The 15,283-nt window shown below is 43.4% G+C and overlaps 1 protein-coding gene across 2 annotated transcripts; it reads right to left on the reverse strand.

The window, feature by feature from the left end:
• Positions 1-1,917: 1,917 nt before the first annotated feature.
• On the reverse strand, positions 1,918-7,829 carry LOC109470280 (kelch-like protein 2). 2 transcript variants are annotated; one of them, XM_019769180.1, is made up of 6 exons: positions 7,618-7,829; positions 6,516-6,670; positions 5,512-5,604; positions 4,706-4,873; positions 3,525-3,773; positions 1,918-2,992 (listed from the first exon to the last, which is right to left on the reverse strand). In XM_019769180.1, the coding sequence occupies exons 1-6, from the start codon at positions 7,823-7,825 to the stop codon at positions 2,087-2,089; spliced, it is 1,779 nt and encodes a 592-aa protein (XP_019624739.1). In that variant the 5' UTR covers positions 7,826-7,829; the 3' UTR covers positions 1,918-2,086. The 2 variants fall into 2 exon arrangements, with proteins under 2 accessions (XP_019624739.1, XP_019624740.1); XM_019769181.1 differs by lacking the exon at positions 5,512-5,604.
• Positions 7,830-15,283: the final 7,454 nt, after the last annotated feature.

Genomic DNA, 15,283 nt, shown 5'->3' on the forward strand with positions numbered 1-15,283 from the left:
CTGGAACTTAGGCCATGTTGATTTGATTATATGGATGACATCCGCGCGCGCATGAATTTTCGGCCGTTTCCAAAAAAAAAAGTTTTCAACCATACTGTAAATCGTGCAAAACAGTTGCTAATGGAACAAAAATATACCATAAGTTGCAAGGAAAATATTTAGAAACGATACCAATGTCGTAGAATGCCAAAATCAAAGGAAAAAAGACAAAAATGTAAAGAAATGAATTCGAAGAGTAGATTATTCGCCATAACATATTCTGTGCCATTTGTTCAACCTTCATGGCCACGTAGATTTCGTAGTGAATGCAACTTTTTTTTTGCAAAACTTTTTTTATTCGCACGCGCGCATCAGTTTTGGGGTTCCCAGAGGATGTCATCCATATAATCAAATCAACATGGCCTTATGCTCCTACGTGGCCGAAGACATCTACTCTACTCGACGTGGGTAACTTTGATTTTTGAAAGTTCCTGACCTGTGCCTGTATATTGAGTCTAAAGCTTATCGATACTTTATTTTACCCAATCTCACCACATGGCCAATTCTCAGTTATCTGAGAGCAGAGCTGCAGAACATCACATTGATCTGCCAGGGGGGACATCACAAGCAAAGGCCGCGTTCAACTTCGAGGTTCAAGAACGGCGTTCTATTGAGATGTCTCTCCTTTGACGCAGCAGTTCATGCGATCTGTGAAATGTAAACTGGTCTATTCCATGGGAAAAATGACCAAATTTAAGTTGAAAAATCCTTTGCTCCCCTAACGTTTATCATTACTAAAGTAAGAAAGTGAAATTCTTTTGTTCTAAATAGCTACAGGGGTGTCCTTCGTTCCCACAAAAAAGTTTATATAAATTTATTTACTCATCTTCAGAATTATCTCCTGAAAAGACGATCGCATAGAGTCAATTCCGTGTCACCGTGTGGGTGGGTTATTGTCATTATTTAGAAATGTTTTTAATTCTTTGTAATTGTTTGTCTAGGAAATTTCATAATTTGGAAATAATTTGAACATCTTGTCAATATTCTAAATAATTCCCTGGTTTTCTAAAACGTTTGAAATATTCCTGATGTGGATTATGACATTTCCAATAGTTTCTAAATATTTCTAACAGCACTCTACCATTTTTTACCATTATTTCGAATTATTTTTGTAAATAGGTCAGTGGGATGGGAAGGAAGTAATTCACACATCCCTGTGAAGTACAGGGCAGACTTACAACAAAAGAGCCACCAGTGTCCAGCAGTGAAATCTAAAAATATACAGAAGAATACAGAAGAGTAGGATTAGCACCTACTTTTATGGGGGCAATTACCCACATCTACCATTTGGTTATTTGTTTGAAATATTTCTAAATATTTCGAATAGTGAAAGAAACACATGGGTAGTTCAAATTTATTCTAAATAAAGAGATCTTTGCACAGTCACTTTCAAAATGTTTCAGAAATATATAAATGAATTCAAATATATTCAAATTTTCATTTTCAAATTTTTGAAAAATTTAGAACTTTTGTTACTCTTTTCTTCTAAATAATTCAAACGTATTAGAAACATGGAGAAAAAACCCACACGGTGACACGGAATGGACTCTACGTTACGAGCGGGATGCACTTGCTAATTAATGATGTCACTAGCGGTTCGTAATGTTCGAATAATGACGTCACAGAAATCGCCTGTTGGAGCTTTTCATGATCAATTTTACAATTTATGGCGATTCCATTCACAGATTGGAAATCAAAGTTTGTCGTTATTCGTCGAAATTTGTCGTTAACTACTACCGACACTAAATACTACTACTACTACGACAGAATACCGTTTACTTGCGGTAGCGTATTTCTGTGCACTCTCGGTATTCTCAACTGTTATTACCTTCGCCAAGAAGGTTACTGCAGAGCACATGTACAGAGTCTCTTTCCACATATAAACTATATAGTCTTCCGTAGTTTAGTCTCTTGAGAAGTATTGTTGCCATGGTTGCCCTAATACGTAGAAGTGATTAAATAATCAGAGTAAATTGTGTGAGTGAATGAGATAGCAAGTGGCAAATATAAGTTAGTGTTAGCAGGTATTGACTTTGATAGTCCAGTTTCACTTCCCTGAAATCGCTTTGGGTGCCTTGAACAGTAGAGTCGCACACACGACACTGTCCGATTGAACATTCTTCCGAAACGACTGGCACATATCTTCCACGTCTTCCTCTGACGTGCGGTCATGGTCGACAAACTTGCCGGTGAAGTGCATCTGTCTGCCGAGGATGAAGTAGGCTTTACGGTCGATGACGGCGACCTGGGCGGCAAAGTTGCGTACGACCAGCGGCTGGAAGACGATAGACCACGGCGAGACCGTCACACCGTGCCCATCATCAACAGACACCCTGCACATCTCTACGGTTGTGTTAGAACACGTCTTTCCGTTGACAAACGTCTCGCCACCTGCTATGTAGACGACGTTTCCTTGCACCATTGTGGTTGCTTCAGCATGAGGTTGTGTTATGGGTGACACTGCTTCCCATACATTCTTTGCTGGGACGAATATCTTGACTCGAGATGTTTGCACTTCTATTTCCTTTCCATCTTTGTCTGTACTTTTCACCATACCGCCGATCGCAAGCACAGCTCCCCGGCAGCTTGCTAACGCTACACCACTCGTGTACTGGTCCAAGGGAGGTATCTTCATCCATCGACCCGCTGAGATGTCATAGCACCAAGCTTTACTCTTGCGAGAGTAATCTTTTCCACATACAAGAATCAGCATCGCACCAACAGCCACCATCCTCGGTGCTTGGCGGTGGAAATCAGGTGGTGCGTGTAAGTCGTTTATAGTGCCAGTTACTGGATCGTAGGACTTGAAAAGCAGACCACTACTGCAAATCATGTACAGCACATTCCCAACAACGGCAACTGCGCTGGCGGTCGACCCTCCAAACGAAATGGCGGTCTTTTCCCAACCCTTCACCGTGAACTTCCGCGCTTCAGAGGTCAACGCCAACAACACCTGTTGAATAAGCATCAAATCTGAGTTGGTAAATTACAAAGTGAAAATCAAACTGTTGTCCAACTCAAAAGTTGAATTTTCGACCGAATCTCTCAGTCTTCATTAGCTATCTGGCCCAAGTGCTGTAGACATGTCGTTTTTCCATGCGTGTAACGTCAGCACTAAGTCAAAGTTCGACGGGGGGCGATACAGACTTCCGACGAACTTTGACCTAGTGCTCAGCAAGCCACCAGGCAACCATTGCCGAACCTCCCGTCCACAGCCTAATGTTTTGAAACATTTCCCACATACAAGAATTAGCATCGCACCAACAACAACCACCACCATCATCGGTACGTTTTTGGCGGTGGAAATCAGGTGGTGGGGGTAACTCTGGCGCAGCTGTACAGTAGCTGACCTTGCCGAACACTAGCCGACTTTGCTTTCGTACTGTCTAACCAAGGGTGTTCGGGATACTCGGCTATGGTCATGGGTGACAGGGGCTTCACAGAAAGCTAGGCTACTTAAAGATCGCGACATGACTGTAACGTACTTGTTCATCCATTAGTGCTCTGGAGTTTGAACGTGGCCAGCCCTCTTTGGTCTCAGTTGGAAGACTATGGTACGCCATCGCCTCCAAGATAAGGTTCCTGCATTCTTGTATGGTTCCAAGTTCGGTCCGCAGCAGGCCGTACAGCAAACCCACATCCAGCAGCGCGAGTCGCACATGGCTAAGTACTGCAGCTGCATGCTCCATCCGGCAGGGGTCGTGCGTGAGCCATCGCAGCACTGCCTCATACACCTGGAAAAATTAAGGTGATGATCGTAATTGCTTACGTCAAGGCGGTGGAGCAGCTGTGGTGTGTCTCCGTATGTACAATGTAGATAAACATCATAACTCGAGTAGCTGTGGATGAATTAAAAATTGGCACGTGGGTAGCTGTTGTGGAAATGTAGTTCAAAAAGTTCAAAAATGGTCTACCTGGCTTTACCCAATCGTACTGCAGCGGAGTTTCATGGCGGCAGCCTGGATGATCTAAGGGACTGATCGATATTTACTAGGGGGGGGGGGGGTCATGGAAAATTGCTTAGGGGAGCGCCCCCACTCGGGACACCACGATTGTCCTCAAGACCAATGCATACTAGCAAGATTATAGCTGACATACAAATTTAGATTGTAAATGTAAAAAAAAATAGTACTAGTGCTCTTGGTTGCGATAATTTAGGCAAAAAAATTGCAAATTCATTTTCAAGTATATCTGTGTTACAAGTATATTTCTTTCCACATTAATATGAAACAAAATATCTACACCTGACGTAAGCATGTGTTCCATGAACTCTAGTTTGTAAAATTCTTAATATAAAGAACATACCAGACATGAAGGGAGTAGGTCAGCAGTGTTGGGGGCACATTCGGGGGTTGAATTTGACTCAAATTAACTCAAATTCTACAGAAAGTTAGCCGGGGCCTAAATCTGTTTAGCCTGGTTACCAAACCTATTATAGCTCCCGAGTCCTACATCCTCTCCGCAAATAGCTCCCGAGTCCTACATACCCTCTATTTGCGGAGAGGCTGTAGGACTCGGGAGTTATAATAGGTTTGGTAACCAGGCTAAAATCTGTTCAGACTGCTCCCGAACTTCAGCCGACCTTAGTTGGCTGGTGTTCTGGGGCAAGATCTGGAGAAGGTTCTGAATGGGTAACCGGGGCTTGAAGCATAACACTTTAAATCACCTGTTGTTCGGACGGTGCTGAAAGCTTCTCAAGCTGCAAAATCCGAATCAACTCGTCCTCTGTAGCAGACTCCAGAAAGTCGTCAGAGCTCGTGACTTCCATGAAGTCTTCTGCAATCACCGAGTCCAGAGACTCCTGTAAGGTCTTCAGGCTGTACAGGTCTGCAACCTTGACCAAATGAATGTGACCGTATTTAACGTCTGAAAGGACTCAACGTACAGCTCTACAGCACAGTGTAACGATAATGGTTGATAATGATTACCCAAGGCTGTCCTGTTTTAGTTTGGATGTTGATTGTACATAGTGTGCTTGTTCAAATGTTTTTTTTTATTTCTAATCTAACCTTTGTAAAAATTGGAGCACAATTCAGGGGTGCGTTTGCCAATCCCTGCTTTTGTACGATTTGCGTGGAATTGAATTGAATTTAAACAGAATTAAAACAGAATTAAGACTAATTAGGACTAGTGCTCCCGTTGAAAAAAAATATATTGCAGAAAAAGAAGGGAAAAAAGACATGAGATTTCTGACATTTGGACCTGCTCACACACATTTCGTATAACCCCAACGGTTAAATTCATACATTTTTACAACAGTCCCTACCTACCATTAGACAACCACACCACGTGCAGCACGGGGGTGTAAAATTTCAACACCAGAAAATTGCAGGTGCAATAAAAAAACAACATATGGACCCCAATAACTAATAATATACCGAAAATCAAAGAAATCCGTCAAACCCAAAACAGTACACTTCGCGGAAGGATATCTTCTTCCCTGAGGTATACGTAACAAGAATGGAAACTTACCTGGACTCCTCTGGTGTATTTTGCCATGTCGAATTGAGGATCACGTAGATGTTGTGTGATAAACTCACCGCAAAGCCGTAGGGCCGATTGAACCTGCAGTCCATTGAGAAAGAGCAAGGGGGCACGTATAACAAAACGTACATACTATTGCCGTTATTTGTGTACATAAAGTCCCAAATAGTTTAACCATTAGGAAGGCAACGGAACACATGTACAGGAGACAACATCAGAATGCAAACCGGATACTGATATTGATGGAACACAACACACACACACAAACATACACATAAACAAACGGTAGGCCGTAGGAAAACAAGGTTGTTTCCTGTTGCTGAAATAGGGTCGACAGGAAGGGCTTATCTTTTTCTTCCTCAGTTCGGTGATCTCTATTGATCCAACTTATAGAATGCAGTTTAACAAATTTTCAATATTAAATGTTAAAAAAATGTCCCTTGCAGGGGTCCACAAAAGAAAGTAGTAGTAGTAGTAGTAGTAGTAGTAGTAGTAGTAGTAGTAGTAGTAGTAGTAGTAGTAGTAGTAAGCCTTTATTTAAACTCGAAAGCTTGTTCGGTATGACATATGACCGCTTTTCAACAAGGTGGAGGGTGAGGGCGGGGTCACGGATTACAAATCAAACCAAAAAAATATAATACAAAAATAAATAGTAAATCATCAGTCCATTATCAGTCCAAGTGCCTTATCATTTTCCTAAAAGTTCCCAATGACTGGGCTGATCGTACATGTGGTTGCAAGAAGTTCCACACTGGCGAATACCTCAGTGACCGCTTATACACCTCCAGTTGGGGCCTCGGTATGATTAGGTTGTCTGATGTGCTCTGTCTGGCTAGGGTCTGCAGTTGTTGTTTTTTTTTTTTGGGGGGGGTTGGTCTCGATCGGGAAAGCAGGAAACTCAACATTTTTCCCAGGCCTAATTGCCTTTTGTATCAATTCGCTAGAACCTAATTCTAATTCTTGTACTTTAGGATCAGACAAGAGGTAGTTACCTGCAGGTGGTTGGCGACGGCTAGAACCTCGTACACGTTCAGCGAGGAGACCACAAGCTGCCCGGTGTACAGGAACTCCAGCAGGAGACCAAAAATATCCGCTGTGACACTGGGGTCCTTCAGATCTACACGTTTCTCCTGGCTCTCCTTCATACCTACACAGAAGAGTAAAGGAAATTTCACACTGACTACCTTTTAAACAAATTGTACTGCACGACTTTTAAAGGCGTCCAATGCATTTTCACTGGCAATACTTACTTCCAAGTCAATTTTTTTGTTAATTCGTTTCATGTACATATAAGTTGAATTAATCCTATACTACAGCATACGGATACCTCGAACATAAAAAGCTACCTGTCACCAAAAAATCAAGACCATAGCATGTCCAAGACAAAAGATACAAAAACCTGAGTTCTGTAGCAGTACCATTTTTCATGGAGGCAATAATTCATGTTTATTTAATAGCCCGCTGGTTTTCAAGTCAATCAAGGAGCTTCTTGAGTCAATCAAGGCCAATTTCGCAGGTTACTTACACATACAAACTGCATATAGCTCCGATTGTCGAAGCTGTTTGTAGTTCCTATCTGTAATCACACATTGTACTCGCATCTGTAACCAGACCTGTGTTTGTAGTTCCGTAACTTGTATAGGTTGACTCTGTTAACTTACAGCATCAGTGATTTAGTCACAATACAGTATATAAAACGTAATCCATACAATAACAATTGACCCATCTCGGTGTCTTTTTATCTCTACTTAGCAGCGCATAGACAGTAACACCCCAAAACTTTACAAAAGAGACACTAGGTGTTGCCTAAAAAGAAACAGATCGGCCATGTTCGGGGATTTTGACCTGTCACGCTATATATACCGTAATTCACTCTGTCTTCACAGAAGTCTTCACGGTCTAAGGAAAATAGGACGGAACTCAGTATAGGACGGAACTCAGTATTCATGGTAGCGGCAGGGGGGGGGCGAAATACAATGATTTGATAACAGTAATAACAGTAATGATAACTGCACGTTACAGAAGTAACCATGAAAACAGTTAACATACAGTTAAGTACCGTAAAAAAATCAGGAACTACCGTAGGGTACTCACCAGATGCGAACAAGCCCCGGAAGTAGTCGCTACCGTAGGCCAGGACTGTAGAGTGCGCCATGAACTCCTGCTCTCCTGCAACAACCGTCACGTCCAGCAGGACTCCCTCGGCTCTCAGGTCGTTCAGTACCGACAACATGTCGCTACCGAACGCTGGGTCACTCAGGGTACTACTCTGGACCTGTTCTACAGCACCGCTTCCCGCCATCTTTATTTTGAGACTTCGACTGGTGACACGTGTCAGAATACTAGTATGTAAATGTCAACGAGAAGCGGTGCATACCAGCCTCCGTAACAGGCTTATAGAACTGGGGTTTTGGTGGTCTTCGGCTGTTTTCTGATTAGCCCAGTTCTAATTCAACAAGTAATTCAACCAGGCTGGCTATGCTGTCTATATGAATCAATCAATCAGAAAATAGCATACAGTAATATATGTGTGTATATATATATATATACATGTATATATTTAATAAAAGCTCCCAAAGACCCTGAAGACCCCCAAAACCCCCAGTTTTTGGCATGCTATGGAAGCTAGATGCATACAAAGTAGATTACCGTGGGTTATACCATGAAAGTTAGTGTGGTGGATACGTGCGCTGACAAACTCTCCGCAGGTCCGTAAGTACAGACCTGCGGGTCTGCGCGAATACCTTCCACGTCTGCGCGAATACCTTCCACGTCTGCGCGAATACCTTCCTCGTCTGCACAGAAAAAAATTCCTCGTCTGGATGAATGACCTTCCTCGTCTGCACAGAGAAAAAATTCCTCATCTACACGAATACCTTCCTCGTCTGCGCGAATACCTGCGTCTTCTGCACAGAAAAAAAAACTTGTCTTCGCGGAAAGAAAGCTGCCCCGTCTGCACGGAAAAATATGTGTCGAATCCTACTCGATCTTGTACCCGTGGGAAATTAAAGGCACTTTCCTTTACACGATTTTCCTCACTTTGATCAGGTGAAAATGAGTACCTAGCTTCGGTTAGGGGCGTCCCTCGGATCGGGACATTAAATGGAGGTCCCGTGTTTGGGGAGAGCCACACGCCACGCACGTTAAATTACCCATCGCACTTATTGAAAAGAGTAGGGGTCCTTCCCGGTGTGAGTGGCAGTCCAAACCTTATAGTCCGTCTTACGCAGCTTGTACATGTACAAAACTGGTGTGTGCCCACCGCCCGGGTCAACTCGGCCCGCCGGCCGGTTCAACTCGGCCTACCACCCTGGTAAACGCGGCCCAACGCCCTGGTAAAGCTTTGGTCCCAATTGGAAAAAAGGGCCCTGGCGGGTAGTTCCCCGGCTGTTTTGGCGGGGCACTTTCGGGGGTAACCCCTGCGTGGCCCCATGGAACACCCCGCGGCTACCGGGCTATTTTTTTTACCTGTCCGGGACTCGAGAAGAATTTAACTCTGACTTCAATTCTACCCGGGCCCCACTGACATAAAGACGCCGCGACCTAACCGCGAGAACACCAAGAGGCACCCCTCCGGTTGCCGGCAATCCACCGGGACGAATTTGTTACGTCTTCTAGATCTGCATCTTCTGCGTGGGCGATTGTTGTCTGTATTAAGGCACGTGCAGTCATGTCAGAGAAGTACTACTAGTAAGTGAACGTAAATGATTCGAGCAGTGTTTGTTTATATAAACGCGAAATATGACGAGTATCCACCAAGAGCCTTCATAATGCCTGACTGATCCGTGGGTCGCAAATTGGAGCTTCTATGGCCCTGGATCTTCTCTGGTATACTATCCCTTTATTTCGGCCAATTTCTACTATTTTTCCAGCGATCCGCGGTGCCTTGTAGAGGCTAGGCATGCCCCGGCCCACCGGGATGTCAGAAGCACGCGTTAAAGCTGTCAGACTCCACAGGGGTCACTACAAGACATCGACAGAGCATCTGCCGGGTACCTGCCGAAAACCGACCAATGAGGGAGCCCCGGGACCCCTGCAGCTATAGGGCAGCGTGAAGACAACTTTCAATTGTGACCCCAGAGCCCGGCCGAAGCCGGCCCGGGCTACACCCCGACGGGCACCGGCGTAATTGGGTTAAGCTTAAAGTATGCACAAAGCTTGTTACCCGATACGTTTTGCAATGGGAAAGAATGCCGTAGAGACAGACCGCCGTGCTAATTGCTAGTTGATATAATTGCTGCCTCAAGCATTAGGCAGTCTGGGATATGTACAAGGCAGATGAGAGAACCGTAAAAATCACATCTCCGTTGGTAAAATGGTGTATACACGTATACCGGCCGCTACTGTACCGTTCTAAAGCTGTTTATCAGCTGTTAGACTCGATCTATAACAGGTAATCGGGCATTGCATGCCCACAAAACAAGACAACCAAATCAGAGCATCCCCTGAGCTACATAAGGCCACACCGCCTTAATAAAATGGATGACATCCGCGCGCGCATTGATTTTCACCTGTTCTCAAAGAAAAAAAAAGATCACGTCCTCCGAGGCTCTGCCCTGCATGGCTCTAGGCCTGGGTAGTCCACGGTGTTTAGCGACAATACGGAGTCGGTGGTAACTCTGGAGGATGGCACCAATTAAAGGCGAATCTCCGCGACTCAAGAACTCAGTACATGCGTACAGTGCCGATTCATAAATTCCGCAAAAAGCCAACATGTGCCGGCTTGTCGTATACGTCGCTACGTACTGCCGCAAATTCACAATATCAGCTTTGTATTCCTGTGGTTTAGTAGCATTCTTATTTTTGGCCAGATTTTTTTTATTCGCCCGCGCGCACTTGTTTGGGGGTCTTCAGAGGATGTCATCCAAAAAATTAAGTCTGTGTGGCCTAATTACAAAATTAGACACATTGACGAAAGAAAATCATCCAATCACATGCGAAAGCAGACATGTTAGGACACGTACGTAGACTAACCGGTTTGTAAACTGTTTCTTAGTCTATTCATCAAGACGACAGCATTTCCCACTTTCACTGATCACCCTCTTGTTGGTAAGTAGCTCTAATATACATATGTACTTAAGAAAGTGAAAGTGATCTCGAACCAGTTTAAGTGTTTGTTTTGTCTGTTCATCAAGACCACAGAATTTCCCACTCTTTTCGCTGATCACCCTCTAGTTGGTAAGTAGGTCAAATATACACATGCACCTAAGAAAGTAAAAGTGATCTCGAACCAGTTTAGCTCATTGAAGAGCTACTCTTCCACTGGTCGTGACAGAGAAGACAGACGTTATGTACAGTATTTACAGGTTCATTGTACCGGTGAAATTCCCCTAGCTCTTCTCGACAAGCACAATGAACAGTGGACAGCGGCTTAACGTCCCGTTCTGAGGACTGCGACCCTTAACAGTAGCGTGCATGTCGGGTGAGCGACAACAGCCGGGATTCGAACTCCCAACCTTTTAGTCCAGAGGCAGGATCGCTAACAACCACTGGACTACGCACGCTACAAGTACTTAGACTAATGGATGTCACTGTAAACGTGTGGACGTAACGATTGTATCTATATAAAGTAGAGTTTAGATTGTCAATTACGTGACTGTCACATTTTATTTGCATGTGGTGTTTTTTTTTAAACCAGGGAGACAACAAGAAGAACACTTCTAGGTCAATGAACTAAAACATTGACTATTTATATAATAGTCCTGCCAACCAGTTTGTTTTGTTTGCTATCATGTAAATATGGGTCTTAAAATATAAACCCTTAAGGTTTTTACAAGCGATTTATAGCTTGAATCTGGGATAAATAAAGTCACCCGCACACACGTCGATCAGTGGGAATTCGCGCTTCTAACTGAACCAGATAATGCTGTATGTATAAAAAGATTCTGATTGAAACATAGAATTAAATAACCGGGGTTCTTGTGGTTCAAATTTCCAGACATTACCAAACGCAGGACGAACCTTCTCCTCCATTGATTAAATCTGTCCAAACTTACAGGTGGTGCAGTGACCCGTAGAGAGACTTCCTGTAACAACCAACCATCTGGCCCACAAGGATAGCAAGAGCCTTACATGGTGGTCAGGACAATAAACTACTTGGTAAGCACATTTTGATTACACAGCAACTAACTCAGTGTTAATAGCTTGGAGATTACTGTTCTTTTAACCCTATTCAGACCGGGCTTTTTTGGGCATGCTCAGACCCGGGGGGGGGGGCTTTTGAGGCCCTCCCCCTGTAACTCAACAACCACTTATCGTAGGGCCACCAAATTCTCAGAGAATGGTGTAGTAATAAAATTAGCTCATAAAAACAATTTTTGTGCAATTATGACATCATATCACGTCATTATGACGTCATTTATATGCTATTTTGGGGTAAAACTGTAAAAAGTCTTTTTTCCGTAAAACTTACAGAAACTGCCTGTCAGAAACCCGTTGCCATGGCAACACAAAATATTAGGAATTTATCTAATTAATATGAAATTGCTGCCAGATGTTTTTTTAGGAAAAGTCACCAAATTTGACGCTTCTAGCGCAAGCCGTTTTGGCGCTATCTGACATGAAAGTGGGCGCGGGCCTCAAAAGCCACCCCCCCCCCCCCCGTGTACACTATATGACATCCAGTAGATTTCTAGCGGACACCAATCATAGGGCTGCTGACAGGTCACCGACTAGCGGCTATTAGCACCTTGTTTCATGTAAATGCCATGACCTCAACCAGAGCGGGTATATTGTTTCTTGTTTACATCAGTACTAAGTACTAGTACTTCCACAATCAGTTAGTAAAGTCATACCTTAGTAAAATCTACTTTGATGAACGAATCAAAACGGGACTGTAGACATTAAGTTTTACACATTCAAATGTGGCTGCACTAGCGCTAATGGAGCGACCACTACGTACGGGAAGGAACGGATCTTAGCGAAGCCGAGATTTGTGAACCAAACCCAACCCATCAAAGACGGGCCGCCAAACATAAAAATGGAGGGAAATGACAGACAACAAGCCAACAAAGACAACATCACCAGACCAACAAACTTGGAAAACACCACTTCAAGCACTAACGTTGTAAGAACTGTGGAACCTCAAACTAGTATGTTTGCGTCAGCGGAAAGGCTGTCGAAGTAACCACTACATGAAAAACTGCGGCGAAAAAGTAACATGGGTTCGTCCCAAATCTAGACGCAAGTGAGCTACAAAAGTTATAGAACCTATGCATATAGCTTGTTGCTGTCAACTTACCCGGTAAAGATTGAACCATGGAGCTACCTCCATGATTGAACCGATACATGTACGTACTATAACTTGCCATACCCGGCCAAAGACGACTACATTACTGTTACTCTTTATTTTGTGCTGTATAATGTATATGCGTTACATTATCTATCATTGTCATTTCTGTGAAACATCTACTGTTAGTTTGTGTAACGTTACGTAGTGCTACAATCTGCGTAAAAAGTGGGCTTCATTACGTGTTATCTGCTAAGTCGTGTTGGTATTGAAAACTGTTTTATTGTGCCGTTCTTCTACAAACAGCCAGCAGAATTATGAAGATACTCGTTCTCAATACACATGCTGCAAACTAAAGTAATGGCAGTCCTACGAAATTCTGTTTGTAATGTATAAGCGCTTTATGTCGACGTACAATGGGTGTGAAATATATGTTTTCGCCCATCGTGTGCCACCGGCTCGGTGGTAATTGACTACTTTACAAGTGAAAGAACCGCGTCCGTGGGCCTTGATAAATTATTCAAATTATTCAGCAGCCCTCTGATTGGTCCGCTAGAAATTTACTGGATGTCATTCAGTGACGAGCCCCCCCCCCCTCGTCTGGATAGGGTTAAACCCTTCGTCAGCAGAGATGGCGGCCTGTACAATCTGACATAATTAAAATTCCATCTGATAAAGTATAGTAGTAACAAGGCTGAGGCAATAAAAATCATTGCCAAGGCGACGACTGAATGATATATATTATTTTATGTGGTGGAGCTAGCAATCTACATTACAATTATCAGAAAAAAACATATTTCCCTATCTTATAAAGACATGCACATAGTGAAATTTACAGGATGGGTGGAGGAGGTGTGGGGCAATATACCAAATACACGTATAGGAGGAATCAGCCGTTCTTCCCCAGCAATATAGATTTTATGATGACATACTTACTTACTTCACTTTGGTCGAGTTCCCGCTAGAACCAAACCATCCTCCATTTCACTTCACTCTATCCTCCACCAGAGACTGGATTTTATGTCTGGTCTGAAGTTGTTACTCCTTTGACTTTTTTTTTTACCTTTTGTGGGATCCAAAAGGACGGACAATTTCTTTTCTCTCTGTGATCTGATATGGTCTTTGGCCAGAGACAGCTGTGCTCTCTGTCCATGGTGTGGGGAGAAGACTGATGGCCAGTAATTAATCATGCCAGGCAGCTGGATGGGTGGCACGTGGGCACCGGTGTAAGTTACCTGCTTGATCCAAAAACCACATGGCCGAAGGTTTCCTCAAAACCAATTCCCCAGGGAATGCATTCGTGTAATTTTTGAAATTCTTTCAAAGCGATCGTAGTACTTACACAAATGCCTCCGCCCCCAAAGGGCGTCGCCAAAAAATTGCATATAAAATCTTTTTGTTTTTCCTCATATATGTTTTTTTATCAGAAAACATGAAGGAAAATCAGTCAAACCGATTAAACCAAAATTCAAAACGACAATGCATCCCCACACCCACTGATGAACTCAAAGAGATAATGTGGGTTCACTTTAATGTGTAGCATAAATCTAAAAAATCACACGGTAAAATGAAATTATAGATTAGCAATACAAAACTATAGATAATGCTACTATTGGTATTTTTGGTAACTGTTAACTGAGAGGTTTTGATAGAACGGCTGAATCTTGTAATCTAAACAAAAGTCAACAGCTGGCTAATTTCTATACACAGATATGCTCATTTTTCTTCTATTTTTTTTTTCAGAACAGGAGCCAACGACATTTTGCATATCAGGTACATCAAGGAAATGCAACTGCTCAAGTGAGGTTGAAGCTTTCGGAGATTATCAGCGAGGTCATATTGCAGTTTACCACGAGAGGGCTTTAATGATGTAAGACCTTCCCGAGAGGAGACATAAGTTAGTTAGGTTGCGGTTTTCTGAGAGAGGACACAAGCTAAGTGTCAGCCTCCTGAGAGAGGGCACCAGTAAAGTGTCAGCTTCCTGAGAGAGGACACCAGCGAAGTGTCAGCTTCCTGAGAGAGGACACCAGCGAAGTGGCAGCTTCCTGAGAGAGGACACCAGCGAAGTGTCAGCTTCCTGAGAGAGGGCACCAGCGAAGTGTCAGCTTCCTGAGAGAGGGTACCAGCGAAGTGTCAGCTTCCTCTGAGAGAGGACACCAGCGAAGTGTTAGCCTCCTGAGAGAGGACGTCAGCGAAGTGGCAGCTTCCTGAGAGAGGGTACCAGTAAAGTGTCAGCCTCCTGAGAGAGGGCACCAGTAAATTGTCAGCTTCCTGAGATAGGACACCTGTGAGAGAGCATCACATAGATTGGAGCATCAAGGGAGAGGTTGCTCCCAAAAGGGTATTATTTTGTAACATTGCCAATACGTGTGACGCCAATCTTTATAAATAGCGCGCTATCTGGCAACACAGCTAGGTTCTGAAGAAAATACAAGCACAAATACAAGAGAAATGCCATCTGCTGCTGACACTGACGAAGGCGAACACGTTTCAAATGCAAATAAAGACGTGTCGCCTTCATTGCAAGCAGCA

Source organism: Branchiostoma belcheri, unplaced genomic scaffold, assembly GCF_001625305.1.
Source record: "Branchiostoma belcheri isolate BF01 breed outbred unplaced genomic scaffold, Haploidv18h27 scaffold22, whole genome shotgun sequence".
NCBI lineage: Eukaryota > Metazoa > Chordata > Leptocardii > Amphioxiformes > Branchiostomatidae > Branchiostoma > Branchiostoma belcheri.